Source organism: Amblyraja radiata, chromosome 30 (genome assembly GCF_010909765.2).
Source record: "Amblyraja radiata isolate CabotCenter1 chromosome 30, sAmbRad1.1.pri, whole genome shotgun sequence".
NCBI lineage: Eukaryota > Metazoa > Chordata > Chondrichthyes > Rajiformes > Rajidae > Amblyraja > Amblyraja radiata.
This window is the reverse complement of record NC_045985.1, coordinates 13748851-13770869: the sequence shown is the minus strand read 5'-3', so window position 1 is coordinate 13770869 and position 22019 is coordinate 13748851. Positions and strand designations below refer to the sequence as shown.

Below are 22019 nucleotides of genomic sequence, written 5' to 3'. Positions count from 1 at the left end.
TTTTTCCATTCTTCTTTAACTACCTTTTTCCTTTTTTTTGTTTTTTTTTTTGTTTTTTTTTTTGTTGTTTGTTTTTGTTTTTGTTTTCCTTCTTTTTCTTTTCTTTCTTTACTTCATCTATCTCTTTAGTTCTATCTAGTTTAAAAAAAAAAAAGGCAAAAAGTATTGGAGACAATGTAATAATAATTGACAATATTATCAATTTAAAAATGTAAGACTGTAATGATGTAAATAGGTTATGTACCTATCTCCAATAAAAAAAAAGAAAATATCTCTTAGAAATCAATAGAAATGTAAGTGTGTAAAAACAAACCAAACCAAACCAAACCAAACCCCCCCTTCAGTGAACCAAACCCCGTCACGTGACCGTTATAGCCGTTGACAACATGTCAAGGGAAACACCTGGTTTTACACCGTTTTAAACGGCCGATCCCGTCAGTTTCGACGTTAAATGTCGTTATTGACCGTTTCCCCGAGAATTCTGGACATTTTAAATTTATTTTGAAAAAAACGAACATTTTGGTGCAAAGATGTCGGCGGCGTGAATCAAATGCAGGGGCGGGTGGGGCCGTTGGGAGTGTGTGTGTGTGAGGGGGGGAAGATGCGCTTTCTTTGGGGGGAGTTTCTGTTGTTTTTAAGGTGATTTAGTTTTGTTGGGAGGGAGGGCGGCCATTGCACAAGATGGCGGCGCTGGCCGGTGTCTGGAGGCTGCAGCAGCTGCAGCTCAGGGTCGTTCCTCTGGTCACCAGGGCTCTGCTGGTAAGTTGCTTCCCTCACTCACTCACTGCACCTTATTGTGTTCCCTTCGCTGCATAGATGATGCTGCTGCACCCGCTGAGTCTCTCCAGCACTTTTGTCCACCTTGGATTTTCCAGCATCTGCACAGTTCCTGCTTGAACACCTTATTGTCCCTGTGCGGTGAAAAGACTGGATAGACTTTGGTTCCCAACGTGGGGCATACGCCCCACAGGGGGGCAATTTGATTTTTAAGGGGGGCAATTTGATTTTTAAGGGGGGCATCAGGTAAACATATGTAGTTTATGTTTCAGATGTTATTTTGAGTAAATTCCATTTTCTGAGAATTATTTCTTTGTCAATACTCAATACTCCAGGTGTGGTCTCACCAAGACCCTGTACAACTTGAGGTTCTACCTGCCAGTAAATGTTGCACAGGGCATTGGTTACCATTAAGTATAATTTGCCAAAAAATACAAATCACCATTTGTTTAAAATCTACATTTAGTATAAAAAATCAACTTGTAATATTGCTAGATGTGGCCCTTGTGGCTAAGGGGATCAGGGGGTATGGAGAGAAGGCAGGTACAGGATAGTGAGTTGGATGATCAGCCATGATCATATCGAATGGCCTCTACTCCTGCACCTATTTTCTATGTTTCTATGATCATGGCTGATCATCCAACTCAGTATCCCATCCCTGCCTTCTCTCCATACCCCCTGATCCCTTTAGCCACAAGGGCCACATCTAACTCCCTCTTAAATATAGCCAATGAACTGTGGCTTCAACTACCTTCTGTGGCAGAGAATTCCACAGATTCACCACTCTCTGTGTGAAAAATGTTTTTCTCATCTCGGTTTTAAAAGGATTTCCCCCTTATCCATAAACTGTGACCCCTTGTCCTGGACTTCCCCAACATCAGGAACAATCTTCGTGCATCTAGCCTGTCCAACCCCTTAAGAATTTTGTAAGTTTCTATAAGATCCCCTCTCAATCTCCTAAATTCTAGCGAGTACAAGCCGAGTCTATCGAGTCTTTCTTCATACGACAGTCCTGACATCCCAGGAATCAGTCTGGTGAACCTTCTCTGTACGCCCTCTATGGCAATAATGTCCTTCCTCAGATTAGGAGACCAAAACTGTACGCAATACTCCAGGTGTGGTCTCACCAAGACCCTGTACAACTGCAGTAGAACCTCCCTGCTCCTATACTCAAATCCTCTATGGCAAGAATGTCTTTCCTCAGATTAGGAGACCAAAACTGTACGCAATACTCCAGGTGTGGTCTCACCAAGACCCTGTACAACTTGAGGTTCTACCTGCCAGTAAATGTTGTACAGAGCATTGGTTACCATTAAGTATAATTTGCCAAAAAATACAAATCACCATTTGTTTAAAATCTACATTTAGTATAAAAAAATCAACTTGTAATATTAGATTACACCTTTCTCTTGTTATTATTGTGTTTCAATGTGGCTGGTTGGCAGTGAAAAACTTTTGTTGCATGCTGTCCAGTCTAACAGTTCAAGTTCAAGTTCAGGAGTAGAGGCCATTCGGCCCTTCGATCCTGCACCGCCATTCAATAGGAAAGACTGGATAGACTCGGCTTGTACACGTTGGAATTTAGAAGATTGAGGGGGGATCTTATAGAAACTTACAAAATTCTTAAGGGGTCGGACAGGCTAGATGCAGGAAGATTGTTCCCGATGTTGGGGAAGTCCAGAACAAGGGGTCACAGTTTAAGGATAAGGGGGAAGTCTTTTAGGACCGAGATGAGGAAAACATTTTTCACACAGAGAGTGGTGCAGGCTCGAAGGGCCGAATGGCCTACTACTGCACCTATTTTCTATGTTTCTATGATCATGGCTGATCATCCAACTCAGTATCCCATGCCTGCCTTCTCTCCATACCCCCTGATCCCTTTAGCCACAAGGGCCACATCTAACTCCCTCTTAAATATAGCCAATGAACTGTGGCCTCAACTACCTTCTGTGGATAAGTTTTTGCCTTATTTTGATGGATGTCTGTGTAAATTGTGTTGTGTCTTGGGTCTTTTTCTTGTGTGTATGACTGCAGAAACAACATTTCATTTGAACCTCAATGAGGTTCAAATGACAAATAAAATTGTATTGTATTGTATTGTATTGGCAGAGAGTTCCAGAGATTCACCACTCTGTGTGTGAAAAATGTCTTTCTCATCTCGGTTTTAAAGGATTTCCCCCTTATCCTTAAGCTGTGACCCCTTGTCCTGGACTTCCCCAACATCGGGAACAATCTTCCTGCATCTAGCCTGTCCAACCCCTTAAGAATTTTGTAAGTTTCTATAAGATCCCCTCTCAATCTCCTAAATTCTAGAGAGTATTAACCAAGTCTATCCAGTATTTCTTCATTAGACTGGATAGTCCCAGGAATCATCCCAGGAATCAGTCTGGTGAACCTTCTCTGTACTCCCTCTATGGCAAGAATGTCTTTCCTCAGATTAGGAGACCAAAACTGTACGCAATACTCCAGGTGTGGTCTCACCAAGACCCTGTACAACTGCAGTAGAACCTCCCTGCTCCTATACTCAAATCCTCTATGGCAAGAATGTCTTTCCTCAGATTAGGAGACCAAAACTGTACGCAATACTCCAGGTGTGGTCTCACCTCCTTGAGGTTCTACCTGCCAGTAAATGTTGTACAGAGCATTGGTCACCATTAAGTATAATTTGCCAAAAAATACAAATCACCATTTGTTTAAAATCTACATTTAGTATAAAAAATCAACTTGTAATATTGCTAGATGTGGCCCTTGTGGCTAAAGGGATCAGGGGGTATGGAGAGAAGGCCGGTACAGGATACTGAGTTGGATGATCAGCCATGATCATATCGAATGGCCTCTACTCCTGCACCTATTTTCTATGTTTCTATGATCATGGCTGATCATCCAACTCAGTATCCCATCCCTGCCTTCTCTCCATACCCCCTGATCCCATTAGCCAGGGCCACATCTTACTCCCTCTTAAATATAACCAATGAACTGGCCTCAACTACCTTCTGTGGCAGAGAATTCCACAGATTCACCACTCTCTGTGTGAAAAATGTTTTTCTCATCTCGGTTTTAAAGGATTTCCCCCATATCCTTAAACTGTGTGACCCCTTGTCCTGGACTTCCCCAACATCGGGAACAATCTTCCTGCATCTAGCCTGTCCAACCCCTTAAGAATTTTGTAAGTTTCTATAAGATCCCCTCTCAATCTCCTAAATTCTAGAGAGTATTAACCAAGTCTATCCAGTCTTTCTTCATACGACAGTCCTGACATCCCAGGAATCAGTCTGGTGAACCTTCTCTGTACTCCCTCTGTGGCAAGAATGTCTTTCCTCAGATTAGGAGACCAAAACTGTACGCAATACTCCAGGTGTGGTCTCACCAAGACCCTGTACAACTGCAGTAGAACCTCCCTGCTCCTATACACAAATCCTCTATGGCAAGAATGTCTTTCCTCAGATTAGGAGACCAAAACTGTACGCAATACTCCAGGTGTGGTCTCACCAAGACCCTGTACAACTGCAGTAGAATCTCCCTGCTCCTAGACTCAAATCCTCTATGGCAAGAATGTCCTTCCTCAGATTAGGAGACCAAAACTGTACGCAATACTCCAGGTGTGGTCTCACCAAGACCCTGTACAACTGCAGTAGTTTAAAATCTACATTTAGTATAAAAAATCAACTTGTGATATTAGATTACACCTTTCTCTTGTTATTATTGTGTTTAGATGTGGCTGGTTGGCAGTGAAAAACTTTTGTTGCATGCTATCCAGTCTAACAGTTCAAGTTCAAGTTCAGGAGTAGGCCATTCGGCCCTTCGAGCCTGCACCGCCATTCAATATGATCATGGCTGATCATCCAACTCAGTATCCCGTCCCTGCCTTCTCTCCATACCCCCTGATCCCTTTAGCCACAAGGGCCACATCTAACTCCCTCTTAAATATAGCCAATGAACTGTGGCCTCAACTACCTTCTGTGGATAAGTTTTTGCCTTCCATCACAGCGAGGAGGAGATGCGCTGTGATGGATGTTTGTGTAAATTGTGTTGAGTCTTGGGTCTTTTTCTTGTGTGTATGACTGCAGAAACAACATTTCATTTGAACCTGAATGAGATTCAAATGACAAATAAAATTGTATTGTATTGGCAGAGAGTTCCAGAGATTCACCACTCTGTGTGAAAAATGTTTTTCTCATCTCGGTCCTAAAGGATTTCCCCCTTATCCTTAAACTGTGTGACCCCTTGTTCTGGACTTCCCCAACATCAGGAACAATCTTTTTTTACACAGAGAGTGGTGAATCTGTGGAATTCTCTGCCACAGAAGGTAGTTGAGGCCACAGTTCATTGGGTATATTTAAGAGTGAGTTAGATGTGGCCCTTGTGGCTAAAGGGATCAAGGGGTATGGAGAGAAGGCAGGTACAGGATACTGAGTTGGATGATCAGCCATGATCATATCAAATGGCGGTGCAGGCTCGAAGGGCCGAATGGCCTACTTCTGCACCTATTTTCTATGTCTCTATGATCATGGCTGATCATCCAACTCAGTATCCCATCCCTGCCTTCTCTCCATACCCCCTGATCCCTTTAGCCACAAGGGCCACATCTAACCCTCTTAAATATAGCCAATGAACTGTGGCCTCAAGCACCTTCTGTGGCAGAGAATTCCACAGATTCACCACTCTCTGTGTGAAAAATGTTTTTCTCATCTCGGTCCTAAAGGATTTCCCCCTTATCCATAAACTGTGTGACCCCTTGTTCTGGACTTCCCCAACATCGGGAACAATCTTCTTGCATCTAGCCTGTCCAACCCCTTAAGAATTTTGTGAGTTTCTATAAGATCCCCCCTCAATCTTCTAAATTCTAGCGAGTACAAGCCGAGTCTATCCAGTCTTTCTTCATATGAAGGTCCTGCCATCCCAGTAATCAGTCTGGTGAGCCTTCTCTGTACTCCCTCTATGGCAAGAATGTCTTTCCTCAGATTAGGAGACCAAAACTGTACGCAATACGCCAGGTGTGGTCTCACCAAGACCCTGTACAACTGCAGTAGAACCTCCCTGCTCTTATACAATCGAGCCATTCACAGTGTATGGATACATGATGCTTGATCTTATCTAGGTGTATTGCTCTTATAGGGGTGTATAAAATCATGAGAGGAATCTCAGTCTGAAGAAAGGTCTCGACCCGAAATGTCACTTCTTAAGTGGTTTGACAGGCTAGATGCAGGAAGATTGTTCCCCATGTTGGGGAAGCCCAGAACAAGGGATCACAGTTTAAGGATAAGAGAGAAGTCTTTCAGGACCGAGATGACAAAACATTTTTTCACACAGAAAGTGGTGAATCTGTGGAATTCTCTGCCACAGAAGGTAGTTGAGGCCAGTTCATTGGCTATATTTAAGAGGGAGTTAGATGTGACCCTTGTGGCTAAAGGGACCAGGGGGTATGGAGAGAAGGCAGGTACAGGTACATAGAAAATAGGTGCAGGAGGAAGCCATTCGGCCCTTCGAGCCATTCGTTGTGATCATGGCTGATCGTCCCCTATCAATTACCCGTGCCTGCCTTCTCCCCACATCCCTTGACTCCACTAACCTCTAGAGCTCTATCTAACTCTTAAATCCGTCCAGTGACTTGGCCTACACTGCCCTCTGTCCCGCCATCCCAGGGATCAATCTCGTGAACCACATCTGGAGTATTGTGTACAGTTTTGGTCACCTAATTTGAGGAAGGACATCCTTGTGATTGAGGCAGTGCAGCCTCAATCACAAGGATGTCCTTCCTCAAATTAGGTGACCAAAACTGTACCCAATACTCCAGATGTTGTCTCGCCAGAGCCCTATGCAACTGGAGAAGAACCTCTTTACTCCTATTGTATAGGGCTCTGGTGAGACCACATCTGGAGTATTGTGTACAGTTTTGAGAGTAAGATAGAGCTCTAGGGGCTAGTGGAGTCAAGGGATATGGGGAGAAGGCAGGGATGGGTTATTGATTGGGCGCGATCAGCCATGATTACGATGAATGGCGGTGCTGGCTCGAAGGGCCGAATGGCCTCCTCCTGCACCTATTTTCCATGTTTCTATGCTGAACCGAAGACAGACACAAAATGCTGGAGTAACTCAGCGGGACAGGCAGCATCTCTGGAGAGATGGAATGGGCGACGTTTCGGGTCGAGACCCTTGTTCGTGATAGAGCTTGGGGACAGGGCCAGTGCACGCCTGGAATAGGGATTGTTCAACATACCCTACAAAGAGGCAGGCACAGCTGGGGCCCATGTGTGTTCCTATTAGATATGCCTTGGACTTGGCAGAGTGAAAGGAGAAGTTGTTGAGGGTGAGGACCGGCTCCGCTAGGTGAAGTAGAGTGTCAGTGGTCGGAAATTGGATGGTTCTGCGGTCGAGGATGAAACGGAGGGGCTTTAAGGCCTTCCTCGTGGGGGATGGACGTGTAGAGTGGTGAGATTGGGTGTTGTCTTGGCACCAGGTTTGGGCAAAATGATGGGCATGAATAATGGTGGGCCAACAGGCCTGTTTCTGTGCTGTGTGTCTCCTCCCTTGTGTAACCACGCAAAAAAATACTGGACTACTCACCTCCGAGCTGTTTGGCCTCTTGCTTTGTGCCAAACGCCTTTTGCCCCAATAAACCACGTCAGTCCATCAAAACCTGCTTCTCTAATGATGGACTTGGAGTTGTTTTGACCAAACGGATGTGATACTGATTACATTTCAGCAGCTTGGAACACACGTAAACTGGGGACTTTTTTTCTTTGGGGACTTTCTGCAGAGATTCTTGTTTTTTTTCCTGCGAAGAGTCACATTCACAGTGTTGAACAGCCTTCAATACTGGGCAAACTAACATGTAGAAACATAGACAATAGGTGCAGTAGTAGGCCATTCAGCCCTTCGAGCCTGCATCACCATTCAATATGATCATGGCTGATCCTCCAACTCAGTATCCTGTACCTGCCTTCTCTCCATACCCCCTGATCCCTTTAGCCACAAGGGCCACATCTAACTCCCTCTTAAATATAGCCAATGAACTGTGGCCTCAACTACCTCCTGTGGCAGAGAATTCCAGAGATTCACCACTCTCTGTGTGAAAAATGTTTTTCTCATCTCGGTCCTAAAAGATTTCCCCTTTATCCTTAAACTGTGACCCCTTGTTCTGGACTTCCCCAACATCGGGAACAATCTTTCTGCATCTAGCCTGTCCAACCCCTTAAGAATTTTGCAAGTTTCTGTAAGATCCCCCCTCAATCTTCTAAATTCTAGCGCATACAAGTCGAGTCTATCCAGTCTTTCTTCATATGAAAGTCCTGCCATCCCAGGAATCAGTCTGGTGAACCTTCTCTGTACTCCCTCTATGGCAAGAATGTCTTTCCTCAGATTAGGAGACCAAAACTGTACGCAATACTCCAGGTGTGGTCTCACCAAAGACCCTGTACAACTGCAGTAGAACCTCCCTGCTTCTATACTCAAATCCTTTTGCTATGAATGCTAACATACCATTCGCCTTCTTCACTGCCTGCTGCACCTGCTGCACCTGAATGCCTACTTTAGTGAAGATGATGCAAAATGCTTGGGTAACTCTGGCAGCATCTCTGGAGAGAAGGAATGGGTGACGTGAAGAAGGGTATCGACCCGAAACGACGTCCATCCAAGGATGCTGCTTGTCCGGCTGAGTTACTCCAGCATTTGTGTCCATCTTCGGTTTCAACCAGCATCTGCACATCAAGTCTGTCCGTTCAGTCCGCCTACCTGATCTCCCGGTTGCTAAACACTTTAACTCCCCATCCCGTTCCCACACTTTCCTGACCTTTCTGTCCTGGGCCTCCTCCACTGTCAGAGTGAGGCCCAGTGCAAATTGGAGGAACAGCACCTCATATTTGGCTTGGGCAGCTTTCACCCCAGCGGTATGAACATTGACTTCTCTAACTCCAAGTAGCCCTTGCTTTCCCTCTCTCTCCATCCCGCTCCCACGCTCTCCATCCCTCCCCCGACCAGTCTGACTCTCCTCCTGATTAAATGTTATCTTTATATGCTTCGTTGTCAACTTCCCCAGCTAACAATGATCTATCCCATCCTCTCCTTTGATGTCTTATTTTCACACCTTACCCTTCCATGTCTTTGTCTCCCTTTCCCCAGACTGTCAGTCTGAAGAAGGGTTTCAACACCCATTCCTTCTCTGCAGAGAATCTGCCTGTCCCACTGAGTTACTCCAGCATTTTGTGTCTAATTCTGTTCTGACCATATCATATTATTTATACCACACTTGGATAGTTCCCATTTAAAAAAATTAGCCCCACATTCCTATCATAATTTCCCACCTAGAATCTACTCTGGTTACACACAACGTGCAATTCACAGTAGCCATTTGGGACTACCCACCCTTTGGGACTTGGAGGGAAATCTATAACACACAGGGGAAAACCCACGCGGTCACACGGAGAAACTCCCCACACACGCACCATCTCACACACGCACACGCGCACACACACACACACACACACCATCACACACACGCACACACACACACAGACACAGACACATACGCACACAGACACCATCTCACACACAGACACCATCTCACACACAGACACCATCACATACACACACAGACACCATCTCACACACAGACACCAACACACACACACCATCTCACACACCATCTCACACACACACACACACACCAACACACACACCATCTCACACACACACACACACACAATACAAGGGGAAAAACCCACGCTGGGTCACACGGAGAAACTCCCCACACACGCACCATCTCACACCACGCACATGCACACACACACGCACCATCACGCACACACACAACACACACACACACACACACAGACACATACACACACAGACACCATCTCACCACAGACCACCATCACATACACACACAGACACCATCTCAACACAGACACCAAAACACACCAACACACACCCACACCAACACACACACACACACCACACACACACACACACACACACACACACCGCACACACACACCACACACACACACACACACCAACACACACACACACCCCAACTCTCACCACACCACACACACACACACAGACCAACGCACACACACCAACACACACCACACTCACACACGCGCACACACGCACACACCTGCACAACAAGCAACATACACCATCATACAACACACCACAACACACAACAACACACACCAACACACACACATACACACACACCAAACACATACACACACACACACACACACAACACCTAAACACACACACACACTCCAACACACACACCCACACACACACACACAGACACACACACACACAGACGCACACACACACACACACACACACACATACCCCAATCGCACACACACACACACACACACACACACACACACACACACACACACACACACACACACACACCACCACACTCTCACCAGGTCAGCATTGATGCTGGGTTACTGGTGGGTGAGATCGTGGTTCTACCATCAAGTCTGATTTTAAGACGGAGATTAAACATAAACAATGACTCTATATAAGAGCGGTCACGGTGGCGCAGCGGTAGAGTTGCTGCCTCACAGCGCCGGAGACCCGGGTTCAATCCTGACTGCGGGTGCTGTCTGTACGGAGTTTGCACGTTCTCCCCGTGACCTGCGTGGGTTTTCTCCGAGATCTTCGGTTTCCTCCCACACTCCAAAGACGTACAGGTTTGTAGGTTAATTGACTTGGTAAATGTAAAAATTGTCCCTAGTGGGTGTAGGATTAGTGTTAATGAGCGGGGATCGCTGGTCGGCGCAGACCCGACGGGCCAAAGAGCCTGTTTCCGAGCTAAATCTCTAAACTAAATAGCTATACAGTCAATTATCCGTTATTCTTGGGTCAGTTAAGAGGTACAGCGCGCCCACCGTGTGTCCGCTGCGACCAGCGATCCCCGCACATTAACCCACACGAGAGAAAATGTACAATTTTACATTTTACACCAAGCCAATCAACCTGCAAACCTGCACGTCTTTGGAGTGAGGGAGGAAAGCAAAGATCTCAGAGAAAACTCACGCAGGTCACGGGGAGAACGTGCAAACTCCGTACAGACAGCACCCGTGGTCAGGATCGAACCTGTGTCTTTGCTGCAACAACTCTACCGCTGCGCCACTGTTGTGGTAGTGCAAGCCAAAGTGTGTAGTGCAAAGTTCATAAATGAGGGGACTGTGGATATTTCGAGACCTTGCATTAGGATAGGGGTGGTGGGTGACAGAAGGGGGAAGAGGTGGTAATGAACGTTGGGGTGAATGTTGCAATAGTAGGATTTTTGGTTTAATCGGTGATAAGAGCAGAGAACATCGCAGAGTACACAATGTACCGAAAATGATGCCAAGATATATTTGTGTGGGAAGGAACTGCAGTTGCTGGTTTACACCGAAGATAAACACAAAATGCTGGAGTAACTCAGCGGGACGGGGCAGGCACGGAGGCGCAGCGGTAGAATTGCTGCCTCACAGCGCTTGCAGCACCGGTTCGATCCCGACTACAGGTGCTGTCTGTATGGAGTTTGCATGTTCTCCCCGTGACTGCCTGGGTTTTCTCCGAGAGCTTCGGTTTCCTCCCACACTCCAAAGATGTGCAGGTTTGTAGGTTAATTGGCTTGGTATAGAGTGTAAATTGTCCTCTAGTGTGTGTAGGGTAGTGTTATGCCCCTGTCCCACTTAGGAAACCTGAACGGAAACCTCTGGAGACTTTGCGCCCCATCCAAGGTTTCCATGTGGTTCCCGGAGGTTTTTGTCAGTCTCCCTACCTGCTTCCACTACCTGCAACCTCCTGCAACCTCCGGGAACCGCACGGAAACCTTGGGTGGGGCGCAAAGTCCTCAGAGGTTTCCGTTCAGGTTTCCTAAAGTGGGACAGGGCGTTAGTCTGCGGGGATCGCTGGTCGGCACGGACTCGGTGGGCCGAAGGGCCTGTTTCCACGCTGTATCTCCAGAACGGGGAAAAAACAAAAAAAAGACAGGCAGCATCTCTGAATAGAAGGAAGATATGATGTTTCGGGTCGAGACCCCCTCTTCAGACTGAGAATCAGGGGAGCGGGAGTCACAGAGATAAGGAAGGGTAGGGTGTGAAAATGAGACATCAAAGGAGACGGGGATCAAGGAAAATGTCATTGTTAGCTCCGAGAAGGTGACAACAAAGCAAACAGATAAAATGTAGTTGGTGACAGTCAGACTGGTCGGAGACTGGGAAGGGGGAGGGGATGGAGAGAGAGAGGGAGAGGGAAAGCAAGGGTTACTTGAAGTTAGAGATCGATATTTGTACTGCTGGGGTGTAAGCTTCCCAAGCGAAATATGAGCAGCTGTTATTAGTCTCCTCTGCCTGCATTTGTTCCATATCCCTCCATTCCCTGCATATTCCCTGTGCCTATTTCAAAGCCTTTTAACCCCACCATCATATGTACCTCCACCTCCACCCATGGCAGCGCGTTCCGGGCACCCTCCACCCTCTTTTAGTTTGGTTTAGTTCTGGGACACAGCACGGAAACAGGCCATTCAGCCCACCGAGCCCGTGCCGACCAGTGATGCCCGCACACACACACACATACACACACACACACACACACACACACACACACACACACACACACACACACACAGTAGACAATAGGTGCAGGGTTAGGCCATTCGGCCCTTCGAGCCAGCACCGCCACTCAATGTGATCATGGCACACACACACACACCAAAATCCTTTACTTCCAGCGGCGGAGGTCCGCAGGAACTGGAGGACAGAGATGTGTGGTGCGTCCGACACCGTTCCCGTCAGAAACCAGCGCCACGGCGTTGCTAACGTTTTCAACGATGACGAATGAAAGAACCTCTAAACTACAAAAAAATAAATAAACTAGAGATGAAGGTAGACAAAAATGCTGGAGAAACTCAGCGGGTGATGCAGCATCTATGGAGCCAAGGAATCGGTGACGTTTCGGGTGGAGAACCTTCTTCAGACTGATGTGAGGGGGGGCGGGAAGAAGAAAGGAAGAGGCGGAGACAGTGGGCTGTGGGAGAGCTGGGAAGGGGAGGGGAAGGAGGGAGGAAGCAGGGGCTACCTGAAATTGGAGAAGTCAATGTTCATACCGCTGGGGTGTAAACTACCCGTGAAATATGAGGTGCTGCTCCTCCAATTTACGGTGAGACTCGCTCTGGCCATGGAGGAGGCCCAGGACAGAAAGGTCGGATTGGGAATGGGAGGTGGAGTTGAAGTGCTGGGCCACCGGGAGATCAGGTTGGTTATTGCGGAGGTGTTGGGCGAAGCGATCGCCGAGCCTGCGCTTGGTCTCACGAGATGCTTGCTGAAAGAAGCCTTTGTGTTTGGCCGATGGTTTGCATTGTTGATCCAACCCTCCTCTTTGCCTCACCCCTCCCCCAGAGCGCCGCCCCGCAATGGAGGACGAGGCCGCCCATACTCCAGCCCTTCAGCACCGCGGCAGACCAAGCCACCTTCGACACCATCTCCCGCTTCAAGGAACGTCCGTGGGAATACCTGGAGAGTGAAGGTACGTGGTCCTTGCAAGGTACGTGCATCCACTGAGGTGCATCGGTGGGGTATAGTGCAAGATGCTCGCCCATTAGGTCACAACCGACAATAGATGCAGGAGGAGGCCATTCAGCCCTTCGAGCCAGCACCGCCAATCACTGTGTTTCATGGCTGATCATACCCAATCAGAACCCATCCCTGCCTTCTCCGCATATCCCTTATCACTCCGCTATCTTTAATAGCCCTATCTAGCTCTCTTGAAAGCATCCAGAGAACCGGCCTCCACCACCTTCTGAGGCAGAGAATTCCACAGATTCACAACCCTCTGTGTGAAAAAGTGTTTCCTCGTCTCCGTTCTATATGGCTTACCCCTTATTCTTAAACTGTGTGCCCCCTGGTTCTGGACTCCCCTAACATCAGGAACATGTTTCCAGGGGGCACACAGTTTAAGAATAAGGGGTAAGCCATATAGAACGGAGACGAGGAAACACTTTTTCACACAGAGGGTTGTGAATCTGTGGAATTCTCTAGTGTGTCCAATCCCTTAATAATCTTAGGTACACAAAAATGCTGGAGAAACTCAGCGGGTGCAGCAGCATCTATGGAGCGAAGGAAATAGGCAACGTTTCGAGCCGAAACCCTTCTTCAGATGGTTCAATAAGATCTCCTCTCATCCGTCTGAATTCCAGAGTATACAAGCCCAGTCGCTCCATTCTTTCAACATATGACAGTCCCGCCATCCTGGGAATTAACCTTGTGAACCTACGCGGCACTCCCTCAATAGCAAGAATGTCCTTCCTCAGATTTGGAGACCAAAACTGCACACAGGGGAAGAGTTGCTGCCTCACAGCGCCAGAGACCCGGGTTCGATCCTGACCACGGGTGCTGACTGTACGGAGTTTGCACATCCTCCCCGTGACCTGCGTGGGTTTTCCCCGGGTGCTCCGGTTTCCTCCCACACTCCAAAGGCGCGCAGGTTTGCAGGTTAATTGGCTTTGGTGTGTAGGATAGTGCGAGTGTACAGGATGATAGCTGGTGGGCCGAAGGGCCATGCTTCTGTGCTGTATCTCTAAACTAAACACGCTGATCTTGTAGAGGTGTACAAGATCGCGAGAGGAATAGATCGGGTAGACGCGCAGAGTCTCTTTCCCAGAGTAGGGGAATCGAGGACCAGAGGACATGGGTTAGGGTGAAGGGGGGAAAGATTTAATAGGAATCTGAGGGGTAACCTTTTCCCTTAACGGGTGGTGGGTGTGTGGAACAAGCTGCCAGATGAGGTAGCTGAGGCTGGGACTATCACAACATTTAAGAAACAGTTGGACAGGTACATAGATTTAGAGCTTAATGGTTTGGAGGGATATGGGCCAAACGCATGCAGGTGGCATTAGCGTAGATGGGGCTTGTTGGCCGGTGTGGGCAAGCTGGGCCGAATGGCCTGTTTCCATGCTCTGTGACATCTATGAGTTTCCCCGTAGCACAGGAGTCTCAGGCCACGGAGTTGAGGTGGTGTAAGAGGTTTGCAGGGTATCTGAGGAGGATGTTAGAGGTTGGTTGGAATCTGGAACACTCTGCCTGTCAAGATGGAGGCAGGTTTAGATGAGTTTTTTATTATTATACTGTCTTGTTTTAGTTGCGTGCTATCCAGTCAGCGGAAAGACTATACGTGTCACACACTATCCTTTCCCCCTCTGGTACTGGGTGGATCAGTGTGTCACGCACTATCCCTTCACCCCTCTGGTACTGGGTGGATCAGTGTGTCACGCACTATCCCTTCACCCCTCTGGGACTAGGTGGATCAGTGTGTCACGCACTATCCCTTCACCCCTCTGGGACTGGGTGGATCAGTGTGTCACGCAACTCCCCCTCCCATTCCGTATCCGACCTCTCTGTCCTGGGCCTCCTCCATGGCCAGAGTGAGCTCCACCGGAAATTGGAGGAGCAGCACCTCATATTCCGCTTGGGCAGTCTGCACCCTAGTGGCATAAACATTGAATTCACCAATTTCCGGTAGTCCTTGCTGTCTCCTCCCCTTCGCAGCTCTCCCTCAGCTCCTCTTCCTTTTTCCTTTCTTCTCCCCATCCCCCCTCCCCTCCCTACATCAGTCTGAAGAAGGGTTTTGGCCCGAAACGTTGCCTATCTCCTTCGCTCCATAGATGCTGCTGCACCCGCTGAGTTTCTCCAGCACTTTTGTCATCCTTTCCCCTTGTTGAACTGGGTGGGTCAGTGTGTCACGCACTATCCTTCCCCCTCTGGTACTGTGTGGGGTAGTGTTTGGAGGGGGTGTTTGACCCTCAGCTTTGTCGGGATGTATAGTAGAGCCACCCTGAGCGTATATATCTTCCACTGCAGAGTACATCGAGCGCTACGGCAGCCAGCCGGTGTGGGCTGACTATCGGAGGAACCACAAAGGGGCCATCCCACCCCAGAAGACCAGGAAAACCTGCATAGTAAGTGTTGCTAACTCTCTCCTCTCCGGCTCCTCTCATCGTACCAGTTCCTTGTCCTCAGACGTTGCCATGGACCCAGATCACCTCCTCCGTCAGGTTATCAGCAGAGAGCAGAGGCCACCCCGACTGAAGTCCCGTCACGTTTCTTAAACGATGGGATAGTCCCAGCCTCAACTACCTCCTCTGGCAGCTCGTTCCACACACCCACCACCCTCTGTGTGGAAAAGTTACCCCTCAGATTCCTATTAAATCTTTTCCCCTTCACCTTGAACCCATGTCCTCTGGTCTTCGATTCCCCTACTCTGGGTAAAAGACTCCACTCGATCTATTCCTCTCATGATTTTGTCCACCTCTATAAGATCACCCCTCATCCTCCTGCGCTCCATGGAATAGAGTCCCAGCTTACTCAACCTCTCCCTGTAGCTCACACCCTCTAGTCCTGGCAACATCCTCGTAAATCTTCTCTGTACCCTGTCCAGTCTTTCCTATAACACGGTGCCCAGAACTGAACACAATATTCTAAATGCGGCCTCACCAACGTCTTAGACAAGTGCAACATGACCTCCCGACTTCTATACTCGATGTTCTCTCGTTTTCTTGCAGAGGGGAGACAAGATCAGCGGCAACCCCTGCCCAATATGTCGGGACCCAAAGATTCAGGTTGACCACAGGGTAAGCATTCTCACTTGCATTTACAGGCAGAAGACATGGGAACAGAATGGGGCCCATCGGCCATGCAGCAGGGTGACCTGAACTGTACACAGTCTGCCGAGTGTGGGCTCCTGATGTGTTCAGCTGCTTCAACATGTTCCAAATTAGGGAGGATGTAGACTCATTGGTCATAAGCTCATCATTTCAAAACTGATAGACTTGAGTCTACTCCGCCATTCAATCATGGCTGATCTATCTCTCCCTCCAAACCCCATTCTCCCCATAACCCCCTACTGTACTAATCAAGAATCTATCTATCTCTGCCTTAAAGACATCCATTGACTTGGCCTCCACAGCCATCTGTGGCAAAGAATTCCACATATTCACCACCCTTTGACTAAAGAAATTCCTACTCATCTCCTTCTTGCAGGAACATCCTTTAATTCTGAGGCTGTGACCTCTAGTCCTAGACTCTCCCACTAGTGGAAACATCCTCTCCACATCCACTCTATCCAGGCCTTTCACTATTCTGTACATTTCAATGGGGAGCCCCCTCATCCTTCTAAACTCCAGCGAGTACAGGCCCAGTGCCGACAAACGCTCATCATAGATTAACCCACTCATTCCTGGGATCATTTCTTGTAGACCTCCTCTGGACCCTCTCTAGAGCCAGCACATCCTCGGATATGGGGCCCAAAATTGCTCACAGTCCTCCAAATGCGGCCTGACCAGCGCCTTATAGAGAGAGGGTAGACAAAAAAGCTGGAGAAACTCAGCGGGTGAGGCAGCATCTATGGAGCGAAGGAATAGGCGATGTCGTTTTGGTGGGATAAATAGTGGGTGAGAGGTAAAATTTGACAGGGGTAAAATTGGTGGCGATGTCGGGAGAATAAAATGGGTCCAGGTCCTTTAATGTGTGTGCGTGTGTATAAAAAAATGATCCCAGCAATGAGTGGGTTAACCTATGATGAGCGTTTGTCGGCGCTGGGCCAGTACTCGCTGGAGTTTAGAAGAATGAGGGGGAGTAACTTCGTTGAAACGTACAGAATGGTGAAAGGCTTGGACAGAGTGGATGTGGAGTGGATGTTTCCACTAGTGGGAGAGTCTAGGACTAGAGGTCACAGCCTCAGAATTAAAGGACGTTCTTTTAGGAAGGAGATGAGGAGGAATTTCTTTAGTCAGAGGGTGGTGAATCTGTGGAATTCTTAGCCACAGGAGGCTGTGGAGGCCAAGTCAGCGGATATTTTGTGTAAGAAAGAACTGCAGATGCTGGTTTAAATCGAAGGGAGACACAAAATGCTGGAGTAACTCAGCGGGACAGGCAGCATCTCTGGAGAGAAGGAATGGGCGACGTTTCGGGTCAAGACCCTTCTTCAGACTCAGCGGGACAGGCAGCATCTGTGGAGAGAAGGAATGGGCGACGTTTCGGGTCAAGACCCTTCTTCAGACTCAGCGGGACAGGCAGCATCTGTGGAGAGAAGGAATGGGTGACGTTTCGGGTCGAGACCCTTCTTCAGACTCAGCGGGACAGGCAGCATCCCTGGAGAGAAGGAATGGGCGACGTTTCGGGTCGAGACCCTTCTTCAGACTGATGTCAGGGGAGGTGGTGGGACAAAGATAGAATGTAGTCGGAGACAGTGAGACTAGTGGGAGAACTGGGAAGGGGAAGGGGATGGAGAGGGAAAGCAAGGGCTATCTGAAGTTAGAGAAGTCAATGTTCATACCGCTGGGGTGTAATTTCTGAGTGAAAACGCACCCCTCCAGATTAATTTTTTGAGTGAGAATGTAAAACTTCCTCCTCAGTGGATATGTTTAAGGCAGAGATAGATAGATTTTTTATTAGTACAGGTGTCAGGGGTTAACATAGAAACATAGGTGCAGGATTAGGCCATTCGGCCCTTCGAGCCTGCACCGCCATTCAATATGATCACGGCTGATCATCCAACTCAGTATCCTGTACCTGCCTTCTCTCCATACCCCCTGATCCCTTTAGCCACAAGGGCCACATCTAACTCCCTCTTAAAAATGGGGGGGGGAAGGCAGGAGAATGGGATTAGGAGAGATAGATCAGCCGTGATTGAATGGGGAATTGGTCTTGATGGGCCGAATGGCCTAATACTGCTCCTATCACTTGTGATCTGTATGTGTGGTGTATCTAAGACTGGGAATGGTGACCAAGCATAGCATTGAGACTTTTTTTGTGTCCTGCAGAATGTGAAGCTCCTGGAACAGTTCATTTGTTCCCACACCGGCATTCCATACCATCCCACCAGAACCGGTAAGGGTCGGATTCATTGTTTTGGCACTCGTTCGACCAAGGCGTGAGTTTTTGCCAGAAGTCAAGGGGGGTCACCAGACCAGGTGTAACGGTGACAAATGTACTGGTGTGTGGATTGTAATCCACGTGGCTGCCGGCCTCTGTCCTTGTCCCAAAGGTGGGCATAAAAAGCTGGAGGAACTCAGCGGGACAGGCAGCGTTCTCTGGAGAGAAGGAATGGGCGACGTTTCTGCCCTTGGCCCCTCTGGGGAGCTGTGGGTCAGTGTGTCACGCACTATCCCATCCCCCCCGTGGGACTGGATGGGCCAGTGTGTCACGTGCTATCCCATCCCCCTCTGGGGAGCTGTGGGTCAGTGTGTCACATACTATCCCACCCCCCTCTGGGGAACTGTGGGTCAGTGTGTCACGTGCTATCCCATCCCCCTCTGGGGAGCTGTGGGTCAGTGTGTCACGTGCTATCCCATCCCCCTCTGGGGAGCTGTGGGTCAGTGTGTCACATACTATCCCATCCCCTTCTGTGGCCCTTGTGGCTAAAGGAATCGGGGGTATGGAGAGAAGGCAGGTACAGGATACTGAGTTGGATGATCACCCATGATCATATTGAATGGCGGTGCAGGCTCAAAGGGCCGAATGGCCTACTCGTGCACCTATTTTCTATGTTTCTATGTTTCTGGTACTGGGTGGGTCAGTGTGTCACGTACTATCCCATCCCCCTCTGGGACTGGGTGGGCCAGTGTGTCACTCATTATCCCATCCCCCTCTGGGACTGGGTGGGCCAGTGTGTTTCTACAACTCCCTGACTACAGATGCTGTCTGTACGGAGTTTGCATGTTCTCCCCGTGAACTGCGTGAGTTTTCTCCGGGATCTCCGGTTTCCTCCCGCACCATTGACTTGGTGGAGTTTTCCCCTAGTGTGTGTGTGTGTAGGTTAGTGTTAGTGTGCGGGGATCGCTGGTCGGCACGAAATCGGTGGGGCCGAAGGGCCTGTTTCCGCGCTGTATCTCTAAACTAAAACTAAACTCATTCAATCCTAGGGGTGTGTATGAAGCAGTTCAAGAAGTTGACCACAGCAATCCAGAATGCCAAGGACAACGGTAAGAAGGACTTGTGTAGGAAGGAACTGCAGATGCTGGTTTAAACCCTGGACACAAAATGCTGGAGTAACTCAGCGGGACGGGCAGCATCTCTGGAGAGAAGGAACGGGTGATGTTTCGGGTCGAGACCCTTCTTCAGACTGAGAGTCCGGGGGGGGGGAGAGAAAGAGACAGAGATAAGGAGGTGTAAGGTGTGAAAATGGGACAAGGGGAATGGAGATCAAGGAATAGGTAGAATAGATCCTTGTTAGTTGGGAGAAGGTCACAACGAAGCATACAGAGGTAAAATATAGTCGGAGACAGTAAGACTGCTCAGAGAACTGGGAAAGGGGAAAGCAAGGGTTACTTGAGGTTAGAGAAGTCAATGTTCATACCGCTGGGGTGTAAGCTGCCCAAGCCAAATATGAGGTGCTGTTCCTCCAATTTGGACAGAAAGGTCAGTGTGGGAACGGGAGGCGGGAATTAAGGTGCTGGGCCACCGGGAGATCAGGTAGGTTTAGGCAGGACTGGGTAGAAGGTGTTCGGTGAAACGATCGCCGAGCCTGCGCTTGGTGTCATTCTACTAGGGTGGCACGGTGGTGCAGCGGTAGAGTTGCTGCCTCACAGCGCCAGAGTCCCGGGTTCCATCCCAACTGCGGGCGCTGTCTATACGGAGTTTGCACGCTCTCCCCGTGACCTGCGTGGGTTTTCTCCGAGATCTTCGGTTTCCTCCCACACTCCAAAGTCGTGCAGGTTTGTAGGTTAATTGGCTTGGTGTAACATGTAAATTGTCCCTAGTGTGTGGAGGATAGCGTTAGTGTGCGGGGATCGCTGGTGGGCGCGGACTTTCTTCCCAATAACCCTTTCTGGCTTAAGCCCTCCCTTCTGGATCTATATCGGTGAGACCAGGCGGAGGTTGGGCGATCGTTTCGCCGAACACCTCCGCTCGGTCCGCAATAACCAAGCTGACCTCCCGGTGGCTCAGCACTTCAACTCCCCCTCCCACTCCGTCTCCAACCTCTCTGTCCTGGGTCTCCTCCATGGCCACAGCGAGCAGCACCGGAAATTGGAGGAACAGCACCTCATATTCCGCTTGGGGAATCTGCATCCTGGGGGCATGAACATTGAATTCTCCCAATTTTGTTAGCCCTTGCTATCTCCTCCCCTTCCTCAGTCCCCCTGCTGTCTCCTCCCATCCCCCAGCCTTCGGGCTCCTCCTCCTTTTTCCTTTCTTGTCCCCGCCCCCCCCACCCCCGATCAGTCTGAAGAAGGGTTTCGGCCCGAAACGTTGCCTATTTCCTTCGCTCCATAGATGCTGCTGCACCCGCTGAGTTTCTCCAGCTTTTTTGTGAACCAAGAACCAAGACTCGGTGGGCCGAAGGGCCTGTTTCCCCGCTGTAACTGTGAAAGTAAAACTGAAAAAAAGGAGACTAAAATTGACGGTTCCTAATTCCCTTCCCCCCCCTCCCCCCCTTCCAGGTTTGCTGAGGTTCGCAGTGCCGCACGTGGAGGTCCGACTGGAGGATTACTGTGGCTCCCACGCGGCAGTGGGCAAGACGCCACCTCTAGCGCGGGAGGGCGACGAGCCTTGGTACAGCTGGTACCAGTGGCAGCAACCCCCCGAGAAGGAGATTGCTCGCATCCGACAGATGTACAAACCCTTCCTCAAGGAGACGGCCACCGCAGAAGCTCCAAGTGAAACACCAGGACTTCCAAAGTGACCACAACCACGGGCCTGGAGCCTGGAAGCCACCATGTATTCATGTTGAAGGAAGAACTGCAGATGCTGGACAAATCGAAGGTGGACAACAACGCTGGAGAGACTCGGCGGGTATTTTTCTCCGCGGATCTGCCGTTGGATGAAGTAGTGTCGGGGTCCGTTGCGGGTCTGGGTGAGTTTCGGGAGAGTCACAGCGAGGTGCCATCGCATCGCAGGCAGAGTAGATCGCTGGACACGTCTGGAGAACTGCGGCAGATAGCCGGTCGGTCGGTATCGATAGTCCGGCTTGGGTCCAAACCAGGAGGTAGGGAACTGGAGCTGGAAACCATGAGGTACAAGATGGAGGGGCAGGCAAATCCCGAGAAAGCAAACGTGGCTGTGGTAACGGGCCTAGCCACCTATACCTTCGCTCCATAGATGCTGCCTCACCCAGATGCTGAATCTCTCCAGCATTTTTGTCTACCATGTATTAATGTATTTTTCTTTCCAAATAAAATGTGAATGAAGTCCTTGTGTGTGTGTGTGTGTGTGTGTACCTGTGTACGTGTGGTTTGTGACAGGTGAGAAACCAAGGCTAAT

General features: G+C 49.0%; 1 protein-coding gene across 1 annotated transcript; it reads left to right on the top strand.

The window, feature by feature from the left end:
• The first annotated feature begins 621 nt into the window (after positions 1–621).
• Positions 622–21946, top strand: mrps18b (mitochondrial ribosomal protein S18B). The gene is made up of 7 exons (XM_033047688.1): positions 622–759; positions 13164–13290; positions 15621–15718; positions 16322–16390; positions 18581–18647; positions 19682–19741; positions 21200–21946. The coding sequence occupies exons 1-7, from the start codon at positions 682–684 to the stop codon at positions 21439–21441; spliced, it is 741 nt and encodes a 246-aa protein (XP_032903579.1). The 5' UTR covers positions 622–681; the 3' UTR covers positions 21442–21946.
• Positions 21947–22019: the final 73 nt, after the last annotated feature.

Coding starts and splice junctions, on each gene's coding strand:
- mrps18b (XM_033047688.1), top strand. CDS start 682: ATGGCGGCGCTGGCCGGTGTCTGGAGGCTGCAGCAGCTGCAGCTCAGG. Junction 16,391..18,580: donor AGATTCAGGTTGACCACAGG/GTAAGCATTCTC, acceptor TGTGTCCTGCAG/AATGTGAAGCTCCTGGAACA. Junction 19,742..21,199: donor CCAGAATGCCAAGGACAACG/GTAAGAAGGACT, acceptor CCCCCCTTCCAG/GTTTGCTGAGGTTCGCAGTG.